The sequence below is a fragment of the Pan paniscus genome, chromosome 8 (assembly GCF_029289425.2).
Source record: "Pan paniscus chromosome 8, NHGRI_mPanPan1-v2.0_pri, whole genome shotgun sequence".
Taxonomy (NCBI): domain Eukaryota; kingdom Metazoa; phylum Chordata; class Mammalia; order Primates; family Hominidae; genus Pan; species Pan paniscus.
This window is the reverse complement of record NC_073257.2, coordinates 55,495,064-55,513,055: the sequence shown is the minus strand read 5'-3', so window position 1 is coordinate 55,513,055 and position 17,992 is coordinate 55,495,064. Positions and strand designations below refer to the sequence as shown.

At 41.7% G+C, this 17,992-nt stretch overlaps 1 protein-coding gene across 2 annotated transcripts in view; it reads right to left on the bottom strand.

Annotated features, from left to right (window-relative positions):
* BMS1 (BMS1 ribosome biogenesis factor) overlaps positions 1–16,348 on the bottom strand; it is a 49,543-nt gene extending 33,195 nt beyond the window's left edge. The window contains exons 1-11 of one of the 2 annotated variants that reach the window (XM_034930362.3): positions 14,831–16,348; positions 13,256–13,464; positions 12,158–12,348; positions 10,583–10,662; positions 7,329–7,517; positions 6,072–6,214; positions 5,227–5,348; positions 4,697–4,884; positions 3,848–3,987; positions 611–1,368; positions 319–420 (exon numbers count right to left, since the gene is read on the bottom strand). In XM_034930362.3, the coding sequence (XP_034786253.1) occupies positions 319–420; positions 611–1,368; positions 3,848–3,987; positions 4,697–4,884; positions 5,227–5,348; positions 6,072–6,214; positions 7,329–7,517; positions 10,583–10,662; positions 12,158–12,348; positions 13,256–13,431 (2,089 nt within the window). In that variant the 5' untranslated portion in view covers positions 13,432–13,464; positions 14,831–16,348. The remainder of the gene's footprint in view (positions 1–318; positions 421–610; positions 1,369–3,847; positions 3,988–4,696; positions 4,885–5,226; positions 5,349–6,071; positions 6,215–7,328; positions 7,518–10,582; positions 10,663–12,157; positions 12,349–13,255; positions 13,465–14,830) is intronic. The other variant, XM_063607356.1, reaches the window with a different exon arrangement.
* Between the last annotated feature and the right edge of the window lie 1,644 nt (positions 16,349–17,992).

Genomic DNA, 17,992 nt, shown 5'->3' with positions numbered 1-17,992 from the left:
ATAAATATTTTTATGGGCAGGAATATTTTTCTGGCACTAATCTACAAAAAAATTCTCATGAAGGACTTTTAAATAGGGGACATAACATGATGCAATGGACGGTATTTGCATCAAGTTTTACAGCAAACCCATAAGTCTACTTTATAAGACCAATGTGTGGTCCTCATAAGCTGATGATTAGAGACATCTGTCAAATATGAAATGTGATGGACAGCAATTATGGATGTCAACAATACCAGCTGAATCCTCCAACCAATTCCCTCATCTAAATAATCAGAGAAACTAAAACATTTCTAGTTCTGAACCAGAATTCTTTACCTGTCCCATAAATAAGCTTTCGGAGGTTTGGAGCTGCTTGCTGCTGCCTCAGAAAGGCCTCAGCTGCCTTTCTGGAAAGGTCTTCCTTCCACTTGAGGGCACCTGAAACGACCAATGCCAACCTCCAGTTAGGCTTATTCATGTGTCTCCCCTCCCTTGAGATCCATCCACAATGCAGCTTTTCAACAGTTAACAAAATCACAGAATCAACAGACCCCTAAATGTAGACATTCCTTTGGTTACCATTTTGAGAGCCAAGTTCATAGCAGCAACCAACTACATTTAAGCTTACCTGACGTTTCTTTGGAATCATTATTTTCTTCCTTGTAATCTTCTTCCTCTTTGAGTAAATTTTCTATATCACTGGTCTCATCAATGAAGTTCTGTGGCCCCAGTTTCTGACCACTGCTCACTTGAGAAGGCTTTGAAAGCTTTTTTCTAATAGCCTCTTCATTTTCTGAGTCTTCTTCCTCTGCACTGAGTGAGGAGCTTTCTTCAGATTCATCTTCAGATGCAAACACCTCTTCAGCTGTGCAATGCCCAGAATCGAAAGTGGGGAGAGCTGCTTTCTTCATCAGCAAAGACTTCTCCAGATTCACACGGTCACTCTGGCAATTAGCTGGCGACAGCCCTGCTTTACTACCTTCTCCAGCAGCCTTTGATCCTGAAATGCCCTTCTCTCCTGCAGTGCAGTCCTCTTCTTCACTGCTTTCATCAGCTTCCTCCGCTTCCCCTTCTTCCGCTGAGCTCCTCTCAAGGTCATCGTCACTGTCAGCAAATGCTGGCAAATCCATTTCACTGTCTTCTTCCAACTCAAGTTTCCGTCGTTTGATGCCCTTAACAGCCATATACTGATCAGTCATCTCAGCATTTTCCTCCTCTTCTGCTTCCTCATCACTAGAGCCGTTTTCCAACCCGTCATCTTCAGACATTTCATCATCTTCTTCATCATCACTATCTCCAGATTCATCTTCATCTCCGAAAATGGCTTTCCGACGCATTCGACCAGTGTTCAAGTCCATTTGTTTTTCCTCCTTTGGCATCATTAGCCTGTATTACCAAGGAAATACAAAATAATTCAATTTGTACATTAATCAGCTAATCTAGAAATGGCAATATAGTCAATGAAAATACAAAGAAATAGAAAATGTCAAGGAATTGTTTAAGATGACATAGCATAAGGAAAATATGATTTGATAAACATTGGAAGAGTTAAGAAGCAAACTCGGGCATGGTTCCCTAACACTACACTTCAAAAGAACTTATAGAGAGAATAAAGGAATAACCCTTAAAAAACAAAAATCTAATTTTAGAAAAAAATTGCTCAAAAGGGAAGTTACTGTTTTGTAGATCTTTTGGAAAGCTGATTAATTTCTAAGCTAAAAACACATGATCCTTAAGAGAAATGGCTAAGTCCAGGCCCAAAGCAGAAAGAAGGCAAAATGAGCCTGGATCCTCTTGTTCTGTCAGAAAGTGAGAAATGCTCAAAGACTAACAGAGACAGTTGAAAGGACACAGGAGACAGGCTGAAGGCTCCTGCAGCCAAATCTGGGCCAGCATAGGCATCAGGAAGAATAATGATAGTGATGGAAAATAACCCATGGAACAAAACACAAGTGCATTAGTCAGCAGTGATACCGAAATAAAGGGGAGAAGAGAAAGCTCTTTGTTAAAAATGCCAGCTAACAAACGTAGGAGGAATGACAGAGGAAGAACATCCATTTTAAGTCACCAGTGCTATAACTGATACAGAAGAATCATCAGGAAGCTAAAATCACAGGATAAAAGAAAACTGTATGAAGCTATTTAATGTAGCAAGATATATAAAATTAAGAAAACATAAATTTGAAAAAACTGAAAATCATACCATAAGAGACGGGTAAGTTAGAATACAGCAATAATAGGCCAGGGGTAGTGGCTCACATCTGTAATCCCAGAACTTTGGGAGGCCAAAGCAGGAGGATTGCTTGAGCCCAGGAGTTTGAGACCAGCCTGGGCAACATGGTGAGACCTAATCTCTAGAAAAAAAAAAAAATTAGCTGGGAGTGGTGGCGCACTCCTGTAGTCCCAGCTACTTGGGGGGCTGAAGCAGGAGGACCACTTGAGCCTGGGAGTTCAAGGCTGAAGTGAGCCAAGATCATACCACTGCACTCCAGCCTGGGAGACAAAGCAAGATCTTGTCACAAAAAAAAAAAAAGAATACACCAATAATAACAAAATGATGACTACATAAAGAGTGTATAGAAGAAGGAAATGACAAAGGACTATAAATCATGCTGCTATAAAGACACATGCAAACGTATGTTTATTGCGGCACTATTCACAATAGCAAACACTTGGAACCAACCCAAATGTCCAACAATGATAGACTGGATTAAGAAAATGTGGCACATATACACCATGGAATACTATGCAGCCATAAAAAAGGATGAGTTCATGTCCTTTGTAGGGACATGGATGAAATTGGAAATCATCATTCTCAGTAAACTATCACAAGAACAAAAAACCAAACACCGCATATTCTCACTCATAGGTGGGAATTGAACAATGAGAACACATGGACACAGGAAGGGGAACATCACACTCTGGGGACTGTTGTGGGGTGGGCAGACGGGGGAGGGATAGCATTGGGAGATATACCTAATGCTAGATGACGAGTTAGTGGGTGCAGCGCACCAGCATGGCACATGTATACATATGTAACTAACCTGCACATTGTGCACATGTACCCTAAAACTTAAAGTATAATAAAAAAAAAGAAGGAAATGATAATATAGAAATAAAATTATGTATTTTAACTGTAACTATATTAGAGGAGAGTATTCTTGTAGACAAAGATGACTAGAAGGATATGCAAAAGTGAAAATAGCTAGTAATCCCATTATAAAGGAGTGATCTTTCGGCGAACACTTCGTACCTGTCAGGCATTCTGCTAGGTAGTTTATGCACATTGTACCAAATTACATACTAGATAATCTCAAAATTTTCAGATAAATTTTACTGGGAGTCATAAATCAATACAACAAAACCAATGTTTTGCAAACATCCACTGCGTATAAAGGTATAAAAATCCCCAACCCAGACTGAAAAATAATTCACATGAGCCATACATCCATGGAAACCTACCCACAGGAGATAATACAACACAATCTAAATAAAACTTTCAGAGACAAGGCATGTGGCTTCTGGACAGCCACAAACTCCCTGACTCTGCTCTAGTGTTTTGGACCAAAAGAAAGCCAAGTGGCTTCAGGTCTCTTAAAAAACAAAAGGCAACCTATGGAAGATGACATGGTATTTGAGGAATATTTGGGGTCTGTTGAAAAATGCATCCTGCAATTTATTTCAAGAAAAGACTCCCTTGTAATGTCAGGTAAGTGAAGAGCCGTCAGAGACACACGCACACACAAAGAAAAACAAAACAACATAGAATGAATCCCACCAAAATGTGTTATGATGGCTGAATTATGGGTGATATGATCTTTTGTAATACATCTTTTTATTAAAAATAGAAAAAAAGCAGACTTACCCTTGATTATCTATATCCTCTGACCCAAGTGGCTTGGAATCAGAAAACAGCATCACTCGACTTGAAGCCATCTTGGCATCAATGGTGGAGTGGGTAGAGATGAGACTCTGGACCAGCTCATGGGTGGGCCCCACCTCGTCCTGTCAAGACCACCAAGAAAGGGCACGTGAGGAAAGCACAAAGATCCTGGAGAGACACGAGCTTCACTCAGTTTCTCAAAATTATCTTAGACACATTTCCTAAGAACCTTTCTTAATGCCTCAAAAAGCAGAGAAGAAAATCCTTACCACAAAGCTTGAAATGGATCCCCATCTCCATTAAACTTTTCCAAAGTTCAGGGAGTATATAACCTGATAACCTAAACAACCTAGCTAGAAAAACCTCAGCTCCAAAGCTGCAACAATGCTAGCTTTTCTAATATTTTAAAATAACCCTGATTTTAACCCAATAAAATTCCACTTCAGAACAAAGAAATAAATATTTGAAATCCACTTTAAAATACAGCATGAGGAGACCATTGTGAATGAGAAAAAGACCAATGAAAGCTGGAAAGCACACTGATTTTATAGAAACGGGGATGGGCCGTGCAGGCGCCACATGGCAGCAATGCCCGCGCTGGGGCCATGGATCAAGGAGGAATGAAGGAGAGGACTCTTCTGCTTGGTACAATGAAAAAAAAAAGTATTATTTTTATCCTATATATTTACAATATGCATTTGGGCCTTTATTATAAGTACAAGAGAAAAATCTTCAATAAATAAAAGCTGAGTACATTACTTTTTGTGATTAAAAAATAGATTCAGAAAGAATACTGAGAGTTCAGAGAAATGACTCCCGTCTCACCGATACCTGAAAACCGTGGCTGCCACCAAGGTCAACATAGACAGCGTCTTTGTCATACAGCACACCCCCAACTCCAGAAAGAGGCGCATAAACCAGCTTCTCCTTCTCATTTAAACAGCGCTTCTTTTGTTGTTCAGGAAGAGCACAGGGGTCTGGGAGGAAACTGATGTCACTCACGGCAAAATCTCCTACCCCTGGAAGACAGAACCCAAAAGCCAGCTTCAGCTGACAAGAAGTCAGAAGCATCTACCATTGACTAGGGGGTTAAATATGATCCACAGTCCAAGGACTTAACCCATGACACTAAAGAAGGGCATTGTGCCACACTGGAACAGTGGCCCTCTAGCTACAAGACAAGAGGTCAGAGAAGAGGGGATTCAGTAACACCTTTGCAGGCCTACACATAGGTGGCTTAATTTTAAAACCTCCAGCAAGGCCATCTTCCCTTGTTTGGTCATTTTTCAGTTTTCCTGAGAAATGAAGCCATCCCAAGAATCCTATGTGTAATTCTAGTATGTTCTACAACAAGAGAATACCTGGCATGTGAATTTGGCTTTTATTTTTCAAGTGTGCTCCTCTTAAATAACCATAAAGTGACACCTTCCGGTCACATTTGATGTTTGTTCGGATATCCTCTGGGTTTGTCAAATCTTCCATCCTAGAAAAATAAATTCAATCACAGCAGAAATGAATGCCAAAAGTTCCTATACCTCCTTTCATGTGTCAATGATTCATCATACTCTTGTCCATTAAGCACGTCATTTAGAAAATTAGAAAATGCAGAAATAAGGAGGCACCATTCACCATCCACCAGAGGAAAAGGGGCAGACACACAACTGTGTCTCTAGGCTGAAAGTGATATTCATTCTATAAGACACCAGACAGGGAGATGACGTCCACCTGGGGTCGGGGAAGAGTGAAGAACATATTCAGAAAATCCCTTTCTGGAAGAGGGCAAGCCTGTGCTCTGGGATTTTTACTGTGGCTTGGATTCTGGCAGGTGGAAAAAGGGAATTCCAGGCTGAGAAAACCACACGAGGAAGAGCACAAAGGAAGGAAACAGAAGGCACACACGAAGGACTCAAGCACCCGGGCATGAAGGCAGCATCACTGAAAACTGAGGCTGAATGTAGGATGGGGCCACATCCTGTAGCCTTAAATACTTCCAAGTTCTCCCATTTTCCTAAACATCTCATAATTAATTTACTCCCAAAGGCACGGCATCTTTGAGCAATGATATAAGTAGACATTTTCCATCAACTACACTTCTATCCCCCCTATTCAAATCGGCACAAAATAAATCCTATCACTGTTCTTTTTCTAGCCTTTTTAGCTTTGAAATATATGGCCCAGGAAGAAAAAGCTTAAAATCATATTTTACCTGTCTGCCAGGATATAAGGGTGAGAAGTTTGCCATGTGAGAGGCCTAAACTTCATAACTGTAATAAAACGGCCCAGATTGTGGATTTCTTGGTTTTGATATTCTCCATGCACCATTCCAGAAAGGTAGAACAGCTTGGCACCCTAAACATTAGAGGAAAATTAAAAATTAAATTTCAATTAAATTATCATCAATACTGCAACAAAATAAAAGCTCTAAACAAGAAGCAATCCTAAGAAGGGAGACTTCCAGCAAAGCCACTGTCCTGAGGCTTCCAGAGCCTTGCTGGCTTCTTTCAGGATTTATTAGAACCCCACAGAGGCAGACTGCTCTGCAGCCGAGCCGGGGCATCCATCTAAGTATGGTGAGGAGAGGGAGGTGAGGCATCTGAGCACAGAAACGGTTCTGTGGCCAATGGTCCAGAGCAGTATAGAAAGGAAGGGGCAGTGCCTGGTCCTGTAACTGGGAGAAACTTCCGAGGTACTCTATTAAGTCCTGACCCCAAAACAGCCAGACACTGCCTGGTGCAGCAGGTACAGAGAGAGACAAATGAGATACACCAAGAGGCCCCAAACAAGCACTCTTTTGAGGGAAACCTTCCAGAAAACTGAACACACACACAAAGGAATTCAGCAGGCCAAAGACTGAACACATACACAAAGGGAATTCAGCAGGCCAGAGACTGTGAACACACACACAAAGGAATTCAGCAGGCCAGAGACTGTGAACACACACACAAAAGAATTCAGCAGGCCAGAGGCTGAACACATACACAAAGGAATTCAGCAGTCCATAGACTGTGAACACACACACAAAGGAATTCAGGAGGCCAGGGACTGTGAATACACACACAAAGGGAATTCAGGAGGCGAATCCTAGAGAGACGTTTAGTAATGTCTCTTTAGTATTTTTTTTTTTGAGACAAGCGTCTCACTGTGTCACCCAGGTTGGAGTGCAGTGGCGTGATCTCAGCTCACTGCACCCTCTGCCTCCTAGGTTCAAGCAATTCTCACTTCTCAGCCTCCTGAGTAGCTGGGATTACAGGCGCACACCACCACACCGGACTAATTTTTGCATTTTTAGTACAGATGGGGTTTGATCATGTTGCCCTGAGCTCAAAACTCTAGGCTCAAGTGATCCGACCGCCTCTGCCTTGCAAAGTGCTGGGATTACAGGTGTTAGCCACTGCACCCGGCCTCTTCAGTCTATTTTAAAAGGATTATACTGTTAGTATCCAACAATTATTTCTCTTCGTACCGGGTAAACTTCTGTCCAGAACCTGTGTTTTAATCGCTTCTTTGTCTTCTTCAGTTGCTTATTATGCTTGAAGGAGTCGAGATGGGTGAGAACTCCCATAATTTTAGGAAAGCCATGTACTTGACAGATGTTTAGAAACTCAAATGTTTCCATTTCAAACCCAAAGCTGGCATCTATAAGCATCAGTACCTAAAAGCAGAACACATCATTTCTCAAAGAAACTACCAAAACAGACCACCTACACTAAGGGTTGGCAACTGGCCACGGGCAAAATCCAGCCCATCACCTGTGTTTGTAACTAAAGTTTTATTGGAACATAGCCACATTAATTCATTTACATATTGTCTATGGCTGCCTGTGCACTACAACTGCAGAGCTAAGTAGCTGCAGAAGATATGATCCACAAAGCCAAAAATATCTACTACCTGGCCCTGGACGGAAAAGTCACACTCCAGACTAAATCAAATGACTACACAGGCATCACCCAGACAGAGAAACCACCACCCTCTGACTTGCTCTAAAAGCCAACCATAAGACAATGTCCACTAGGATATAAACTTCCATTATAAGAATTTTAATGTATGAGAAGTAACTCAGAAAAGGCTGGGTCTAACCTGGCCCTTACCTAAGAAATCCTAATTTAAAGAAATCAAGTTTTCTGTAAGGTATTTTTAAGCCAAATAACAGGTCTCTGGCATCCAAAGAATGGGAAGAAAGTCATAATCAATGAAATACATTAAATATGTACAGAAAACCAACCTCTTCTTTCAATCGCCTCATAGAAAAAAAAACCACAATCTGTTTTTTGTTGAGAAGTATGCAGTGGAAACCTCTATCTTATATGTTAATTTGGATAACTCAATTGCTCAGAAATTTTTTTTAAATAGCTACCAGTTTAGAATTAGGTCAAAAAAAAAAACAGTAAGATTACAATGAATGGTAGTCTATAAGAAAATATAAGCAGATGAGACCGATTTTTAAAATTTAAGATGCAAAATAATTTCAGAATTGATTCCTGGAAATTTCTAGTTTAAGTATTAAAAACATTTCTGTTCTTATCTTTGCATAGATAACTAAAAATAACAAAAAAAAAATGGAAACAGAAATGCCCATCTTTGATTAAACTAGGAAACATTCAAAATCCGAAACCACAGAATATATGAAGGTGGGCTTGTGAGAAAGCACAGCTGCCACTGTGGACTGAGGCAGCAAGCACAGCTTTTCAGCAACACTGGACCAGCTCAAAGGACAGGCGGAATATCCTCACACTACATTTGATGCCACAGAGTGCCAGCGGGCAAGCAGCTGATTGTAGGGTCAGGAAGAACAGGGAGCAAACAGTCCCTCAGCTGCCAGTCTTTGTCATCTAAGCCAGTGTTATTCCCCTAATCTACACACGCCTGTACACACCCAAATCCACGTATTGTGTGTGCCTTTGCTGTACACAGGAGGCTTTGGCAACCCACAGCAGAGCAGTCAACATAAGCTAGGCTAAATAAATTATGGTGCCTCCATAGAATGGAATATTATATTAAAAAGGAGACAGAGCTGCAGTACTTACTGATTATATACCTCCAAAATACATTATATGAAAAAAGCAAAGCATAGAACAGTGTGTAAAATAAGCTACCATTTGTTTTTAAAGGGTGGCATGTGTGTTTATATGTATCTAAAAGGATACTGCTCTGCAGGGATCTGAGAGACCAGCAGTTATACTAAGGAAAAAGAAAATGCACATTGTGTGCACCCTGCATTACAGTTAGAGTACTTTACCAAATGTGTGTGTTCCTTTTGAAAAATCTTTAAAAGATTTACATAATGGGCATCTCTCTCAATGATGGTTAAGAGGCTGGGAAGGGGAGCAGGGAGGGAGGGACAAAGAGGGAAAGGTTAACAGGTACAAAAATACAGTTAGAATAAATTCTGGTGTCCAACAGCACAATAGGGTGACTATAATTTATTATATAATTCAGAATAACTATAAGAATGAAATTGAAATGTTCCTAACACAAAAAAATGATAAATGTTTGAGGTGATGGATATCCTAATTACCCTGATTTGATCATCACACATTGTATGCTTCTGTCAAAATACCACATGTACCCCATAAATATGTATAACTATTATGTACCCATAATAATTAAAAATAAAAAAAGTAAAGGCATCTCTTAATATGTATGTCTTTAAAATTAGAAACTTGCTACATTTTAAATAAAAGAGAAACAAATGACTTCTATGAACTATTTCAATCATTTCAAGTACACAAGATTTAGTAAGCTTACACTACATTAATAATAACACTTATTTTTACTAATAGTAACATTACATGTTCAAAATTTGAATGTTATTTAGTTTTCTGACATTACAATGGCACAACTTTAAAATCTGTATTACTTTTTACTTTATATTTTAGGAGTCTTCCTGGGCCAAAGTATAAAATCTGTAGCTCTTTGTCACCAAACAGCTGTCTAGAAAAAACTAAATAAAAATGAAAAAATCAAGGTGTCTGTCACCCCACACTTCCTAATCAATATGGCTTATTTTTTTGCTAATTTGTATTTTATTTTTGCTAATTTAAAAGATAGTTAATAGACTATCAGAATAGTGAACATTATCATTTCCATAAATGCAAGAGCATTTACATTTTCCATACACTGAGGACTGTCTAGATTTTTTATTGATAAACTGACCACTTCTTCAGGGCAATTCATGTACTTACTTCAGCATTATCATTAAGAATGAAGGTTCTGGAACCATCAGGAACAAGGGTCCCAACTTCACACAAGTTACTTAACTGCTGGCAGGCTCTATTTCATCTTATGTAAACTACAGATAATACCTACTCACCTCAAGGGTGTATCAAGGGTTTATGTAAGCTAAATTTGTAGAAAGCAGTTAGCACAGTGCCAGGAAGAGTCCAAGAAGAAATGGTACTTACTATGATATATTTGTACGTATATATGTATACATATTAATGAGCTCTTATTAGTTGTGTTCATTAAAGGTTTTCTCCATCCTGTGATTTGCTTTTAGATTTTGGAATACATTTCATTGTGCACATTCCATTTTTATTATTAACATAACAACATTTATTACCATAATTATCATCAATTCAATCATATCTACTGTATCACTGATGATGACCATGATTCTTTTAATAATTATAAGACTCTCTTCCCTTCATCACGGGATAAATAACCTATCACAATGCTGTAAGTCTCCATCAGCACCCCAGGCTGCCCCTGCTCACTTACCAGATCTGCTACTTTAGCCAGATCAATCATCATGTTAATGTCACACCCACATTCAATAATGGTTAGTCTGCGCTTTTTACCTATAAGTGAAAAGACAAAAATTTTACTTTAAAAAGACCCTGAAAAAACTCTAAACATCAACTCTTAATTTTCATTTTTTAACTGCATCCAGTAAAACATCATATACATTTACAGGAGCATACAAGAAGTTCATTTTTACAGGCAAAAACTGATAAAATAAAATAAATTCCATTCTGTTTTTCTTGCTGTGTTCTAAATTTAAATAACATCAAAAGTCTACCCAGATGAATAAAAGTGCTCAAAAAGGGAAAATTCTGACTGCACAGACTCCATGATAACCATGATCCTGCTGTTCAGCTGCAGGCCCAATGCCTTTGCCTCTATCAAAACTTCCTGTATTCCCACTAGAGCTACAAACATCCTCAAACATAATGCAACAGAATATTCATAACAATAATTACTTCTAAATTAAGGTAAAAATAAAACAGTCAAGAAAATATGGGCTGGGCACAGTAGCTCTCGCCTGTAGTCCCAGCAACTTGGGAGGCCGAGGCAGGTGGATCCCTTGAGCCCAGGAGTTTTGAGACCAGCCTGGGCCATATGGGGAAACCCCATCTCTACAGAAAAAAAAAAAAAGGAAAAAAAAAGAAAAATTAGCCAGGCGTGGTGGCATACACTACTCAGGAGGCTAAGGTAGGAGGAATGCTTGAACCTGGGAGGTAGAGGCTGCAGTGAGCTGTAATCACACCACTGCACTCCAGCCTGTACCATAGAGTAAGACTCTGTCTCAAAAAAGGGAAAAGAAAATATGGATGCTCCAAAGATAAAGAAAAGCCTCAATCCAACTATAGTATTGCAATAACAAGAGATTTCAGATTGTATATTCCCATTCTACCACTGGAAGTTTGTTTCATTTTCCCTCAAACTCGGAAAGGTCACCATCTCCCAAAGCAGACAATTCTCACAGGAAAAAGAGAAAACTCGCACTTCCACCAGAATGTGGCTTCATAAGGCAAGCATATGCACCTGGCACATAGGAGGTGCGTGCTATCTGTTAAATGATGTGTTCACGGTGACTAGGCCTGCTAGGCCCTTCCAAGGAACATGTTTGGCAAAGCCATAGAGCAGTCAGGATAAGACATAGTGAACATTATCATTTCTCATACAAAAAATGGAGGAGGAAACCAGGAAGAAAAGGAAAGCATCACCTTAAGAGGCTGGACCACACATCCTTCTACACGGAGGAAGAGGACTGTGGCTGGTGTCGCAATCGAGCAGCAAAGCTTGATTTTCCAGCCCGAGTGCTGGGTTCGAGTATCTTCCTGCCTTGGAACCTCCCAGAGTGCTGGGAGGAAATGTGAACATTATCACATCCTTATCTCTGGGAACTTACCCTTTTCTGAAGCTATAGCCAACTTAGTAATACTAAGTATAAGAGAAGTAGCATGATATGACAATATTTAACATGTTCCACTCAAGAAAACAACAAACGCATGCATGTCCCTCAGATGACAACAGCCACGCCAACTCTGTGTCTGTGGTGGCATCTCCTACCTGACACAATCGTCACAGGGCCTCTGATCTCGGTCAACTTCTGCCGGGTAAAGTTCCGAATGAGGCATTGTATCAAAGTGCTCTTTCCAACTTTTGGAGGTCCCATCACCACTACCACTATTGGTGGGGGCTCTAGTGGAGTTCGATCAACCACTGGAATATGATGCTTTTTTGTCTTCAAATCCTGAGTCCTATTCATTAAAAAATAAACAAATAAACAGTAAACTCATTTTCAAAATAGAGTAAAAGGTATCAACCTTATAAGTAGACTTTTTTGGTACACTTATAGCTATGAGTACTTTAGCACATTTTATAGAGAGTACAACAGACAATATATAAATATAATTAACTTGTCAATTATTAACTTGCTAACTTCTGGCCCCATCCAAATAATTGCTGTTCAATAAAGATGTAACAAGATGACTTCAATACTATAGAGAGCTGAAAATTAAACACTCCTTAAATCTGACTGTTTTAAGAGTGATTCTAATAGTTTTTTAAAAAAACCAAAAGGTAAATAGCGAGGCAGTACATCATAACAGATAAGAGCAGAGGCTCTGGAGTTACATTTAGCTCTCCTACTTACTGGTTATATGATTGGAGGTAACTTGTTTTCTTGATTTCAGTTTTCTTACCCATAAAATGAGGGCAAGAATGATTCCTACTCTGGTAAGGCTGCTGGAAGGATTTAGCTGAATAATGTTTAAAGTACACTGCTAGGCATATCACAAGGGCTCACTAAATAAAGCTATGTTAGTATTAAATATTGTAATTTTTGTATTTTATATTAGAACTATGTAAAACATACCTGGGGGGAAAAAGCACACTTATCACCATAGAAACAGTTTAAAATTTAGGAACAAACAAAGTCTATAAATTCTTGTATCCTGGGCAATAAACACTAACCAGTGTGCAGATGCTGGAGGCAAGGCAGCTTCTATGGGAAAAGCTTCTCACGTTTTAGTGAAAGCCACACACCATGCATCTCCATGTCCTTTGGAGCTGGACTAGACTCGTGAATCCAAATGTCACCTGTGAGAGGCTCCTACTATTTAAAAAGAATCAATGGAAGAATGACCAGACCGTAGCCTAACATACCTGTGAAAGGATCGAGCCATCCGCACAGCAGACTGAACTGCAAAAGCTTTGGGATTTCTCTTCCGGGCATCTTCTTCGTCTCCTAGCTGGAGATCCTGCAGATGCCGCTTCTTTTTCTTTGCAGCTTTGGGTCCACTGTTTTTCTTTCTGTGTTTCTTCTGGTCCTTAGCCTCCATAGTGGCTACTTACCAATAACAAGTAACTCTAACCTACAAGGAAGAAGGTTGGGGTAAGGAGATGGGAGAAGCATTTTACAATCCAGGCAATACCCAGGGAAAAACAGTAAATTTCATTTATTTCTTTATGAAGAGATGATGTATTTGTTCACTGAACAAGGGTAGAAACTGCTTAACCATCCCCAATTTCATTTCTCTCTGTTATGCTATAAATTAGATGAGTTACCTCTCTTAAGATTACATTTTATGGTTAAGTTACTTTTTATTCATCTTAAGTGTCAACATTAGCAGTATCTATTTCTGCAAGGATAGAAATATACTATATCTGTACTTTTCAGCCATTTAGCCATTAGCCACATGTGGTTACTTACAATATACTTAGGGAAACTGAAAAAATGAGTTTTTAATTAATTTCATTCTAACTCTAAATAGTCACATGTGGCTACCATACTGGACAGCTCAGACCCAGGTATCAACTGGACTGATGAAGTGGTTTCCTAACTTAAACTAAAACTTAAATTTTAATAAAAAAATGTGAAACGTTTTTATGAACCTCCAATATGATCGCAGTATTACTTTTAGTACCTGTTGACTCTGTAAAACTCCTAAATTACAACTTATCTACATACATTTGAAAAATAGAAATAGCTGTACGTGTGAGATAGGACTGGTTCTAGATGACACCTGGAGACCCCATGAACTTACAGAGACCCTTCCAGTGATTTCTGAGTTACCTGGGAATCTGTGGCTAATAAATTGGCAATCACTGAATTAGTGAGTTATTTTAGGAAATCGGGCTGCATAAAATCTGACAGCTTGATTAAAAAAAAAAAAGCGGAGCAGGATGCCATTTCATTCAATTAAGGTACTGTATTCATTCCGTTGAATAAATATTTGTGTCTGTCTACGATGTGCTAGGCACTGTGCCAGTAAGTGGATACAGCTATTATCTGACTTGCAGAGGAAATCCAAACTATTATCTTCCGCGCCATGCAATAAGGGCGACATTGGAAGGCTGCACAGGGTGCTACTGGAGCACGGAGGTGAGTCAGAGGCTTCCCACAGACACACACACCAGCGGAAACAAAGTCTTTATGTATCACCATAATGTCAAGAACACTGGCCAGGAGTTAGGAGAGCTGGGCGCTAGGAACGCTTTGAAACCGAATAGCTGTGTGATTTCAGAGATTATGTTTCTTCTCTGCTATATTTTAGTTCGGAACTTGTAATAATGTTTCTCTCCCTGTCTTTCTTCTTGGTGGGAAAAGCACAATTTGGGGTCAACAGATCCAGCTCAGGTCTAAGTCTCCTGCCGGGACCACGTCGCCAGGAAACGACGTCGCCCAACCACCTTCCCTCCCCATCTGGGCTCTCTGCAGGGATTCATCACGTCACTCACCCAACTACCCCAGGACACCTCCGGCAGATGAGAAATATGCCGCTCCTCGGGAGCAAAGATGACCCGGAGGACCGGGGGAGGACGTTCCCACACTCACGACTCGCGATCTTCCCAGGGCCCCAGAACCAGGGACCCCACCGCCGCCTACTCCAACCCGCAGCACCGAACCTGCTCGCAGCCGCGACTCCTCAGGTCAGCATGGACACCGCCGGAAACGGAAATTCACAGTCGCGCTGACTCGCCGGAGGGAAACAAGAAGGCAGAAAAAAGAGACCGGTGTGGGGACGGCTTTCAGGGGAGAGCCTGAAGAAAGAGGGCTGAACAGCTGAGTGCGGACGCAGGCGCCGTCCGCGCAGTGCGTTCCACCAGGTCCGGGTCCTTCCAGATTCCTCTCCACCCAGCCTTCGGAATCCGCGGCCTCAACTTCCGCGGTGGGACTCCGGAGCAGCGTGCGCCGCGCTCGCCTGAGTTCTCGCCGAAGGCCAGGGCGGCTCTGCGGCCTGGCGCCGGTTAGTTAGTGTGGTGCAAAAGCCGGAAGGAGACACATTTGGTCCTGGCCTCCCGGCAGTCACCGTGCCAAGTACGAATGGACTATCGCTTGATTTGGAGTACACTTCCTCCTCTTTAAAGATAACAGATGAGGGGGATCTCGCGTTCTGGGGTGCCCTAAAGCCCTCTTTTGGCAGGGCGCAGTGGCTCACGCCTGTAATCCCTACACTTTGGGAAGCCGAGGAGGGAGGATTGCTTGAGCCCAGGAATTCAAGACAAGCCTGGGCAACATAGGGAGCCTACCTCTCTCTCTTAAAAAAAAAAAAAAAAAAAAAAAAAATTAGCCGGCATCGTGCCGGGCGCCTGTGGTGCTTGTGGTCCCAGCTACTCTGGAGGCTGAGGTGGGAGGATCGCTTGATCCCAGGAGGCGGAGTCTGCAGTGAGCTGAGATGAGTCACTGGACTCCAGCCTGGGCAACAGAGCAAGACACTGTCTCTAAGAAAAATAAATAACATAAGGCCCTCTTTTGCCAGGACCAACAAACCCTGAGGGCAGGGACAAACTGACCCAGCCTAAACTGCCTCACCCTCCCTAAACCCGGGAAAGGGGCTTTACCTGAGTGAACGTAGCATCTTGCCGTTTTCTTACTGCACAGCTTTACCTTCCCAGGGATCCGCCCATTGCCACCTGAGGAAATGCCTTGGAGTCCATCTAATCCCCAGCCCAGCTACTTGGGAGCCTACAGAGCGTACATTGTCAGAGGATGCATCTTCCTTTAGTCTTGGAGGGTTTCTTTTCAATATGATCCCGCTGGTGCATTCAAGGCTCAATTCTACACCAAAAACTAGGCCCAGTCCTGTCACGAGAACCCCAGGCGTCAGGTCTTCTCACAGGCACCTTGTTCTTGCCCTCAGCAGCCCCCAGGTATTCACTCTGCATATTCTAGATACTGGGTGCTGGACTTGGGAGGCTACCCACGTGGCACATGCTTCCCTTATCCCTGAAGAGCTTAGAGTGTTGTAACTTCTTCACACTACACCTCTTACTTCTTGAAGATTTCAGTATCCAGGTAGATAATCCTTCCAATATCCTTTTGGTCTCATGAAGCCCACTCCTGTCCTCTGCCCTACCTCAGCTTCCCCCTCCCTCCATGATCAGACCTTAGACCTTGTCAGGTCCAAGGACTGCAACCCCCACAGTATCCCACTCTGACCAGGTCCATCTATCCTCCTATCTGTCCAGGTCACTCCCTATACTGCCCTGAAACAAAACTCCTGCAACCTTACCAGCACCTCCAATCCAGATCTTACTACCTGTTCACTGTTTCTTCCTTCCTTTATGACCCTCTCTAGTGAGCCAGCTTAAACTCAATGGCCAACCATTCTCATTGATCCCTTGCACACCTCCTCAACTCATGCACCTCCCTGTCATCTCCTATCTGCTTGGTAAGATGGGAGCCCTGGATAAACCCAGCTCTCCATCTATTCCATGCCACGATGATGCAACTAAACATGGCTGGAGGAAAACAGGACCATGCCAGCCGTCCTCACTTCAATCATTCTTTGCCTGGTCTATTCAATCTCCCATTGTTCCAAGTGAGTATTTCGCACTTCCTCCTCTCTGTTCAATCCTTCCCACTGCCTCTCCCTTCCTTGCCTCCTGCTTTGCTAAGAGAATAGAAGTGGTAAAAGTCTTCCACAGACTCCCACGTCCACCTCCACCCATCCGCCTCTTATTGCCTCCCTGTGACTGTGGATGAACAACTGCTAGGTCTACCCAAAGAATCCTGCACTGGACTGCTGGATCCCATCATCTCTTACTGCTCCAGGGTGTCACTCCAGCCAGCCTATCCTCTCTGCAACATCAGCAGTATTTCCCTTTCTACTGGACTCTTCTCATCGTCACATAACATGCAGCTATTTCTCTCATCTTCAAAACAAAGAAATTACTCGACCCTATTTCCTATACCAGGACCTGCACCTTTTCTATGTTCCCCTTTGCAGCAAAACTTCACAAAAGAACAGTCAATACATACTCTGGCCCCTCTCCTATTCACTTTGATTCACTTGTCTCACAGGACTCCACCTGCAGCCCTGGATACTCTTTCTCAGCTGCTTTTGCTGGTTCCCCTGCTCTCACCTGTTTAAATTAGAGTGAGGCCATAGGTTTCGGGCTTCAGTTTTCTTTTCTTCTGTGTCTATACTTATTCCCTGGATGATCTAATTCTGTCTCAGTTTTATATGCCATCTGTATCAGTTATTGATATGTTTTGGGTCTGTCCCTGCCCAAATTTCGTGTGGAATTGTAATCCCCAATGTTGGAGGTGGGGCCTGGTGGGAGGTGATTGGATCGTGGGAGCAGAGTCTTCATGAAAGGTTTAGCACCATTCGTCTAGTGCTGTTCTCATGATAGAGTTCTCACAAGATCTGGTTGTTAAAAAGTGTGTAGCACCTCCCCCCACCACTTCTTCCTGCTCCAGCCATGTAAGACATGCCTGCTTCTCCTTCACCTTCCACCATGATTGAAAGTTTCCTGAGGCCTCCGCAGAAGCTGTCATGCTTCCTGTACAGCCTGCAGAATCGTGAGCCAATTAAACCTCTTTTCTTATAAATTGCCTAGTCTCAGGTACTTCTTCATAGCAGTGAGAGAACGGACTAATACAGTTATCAATTT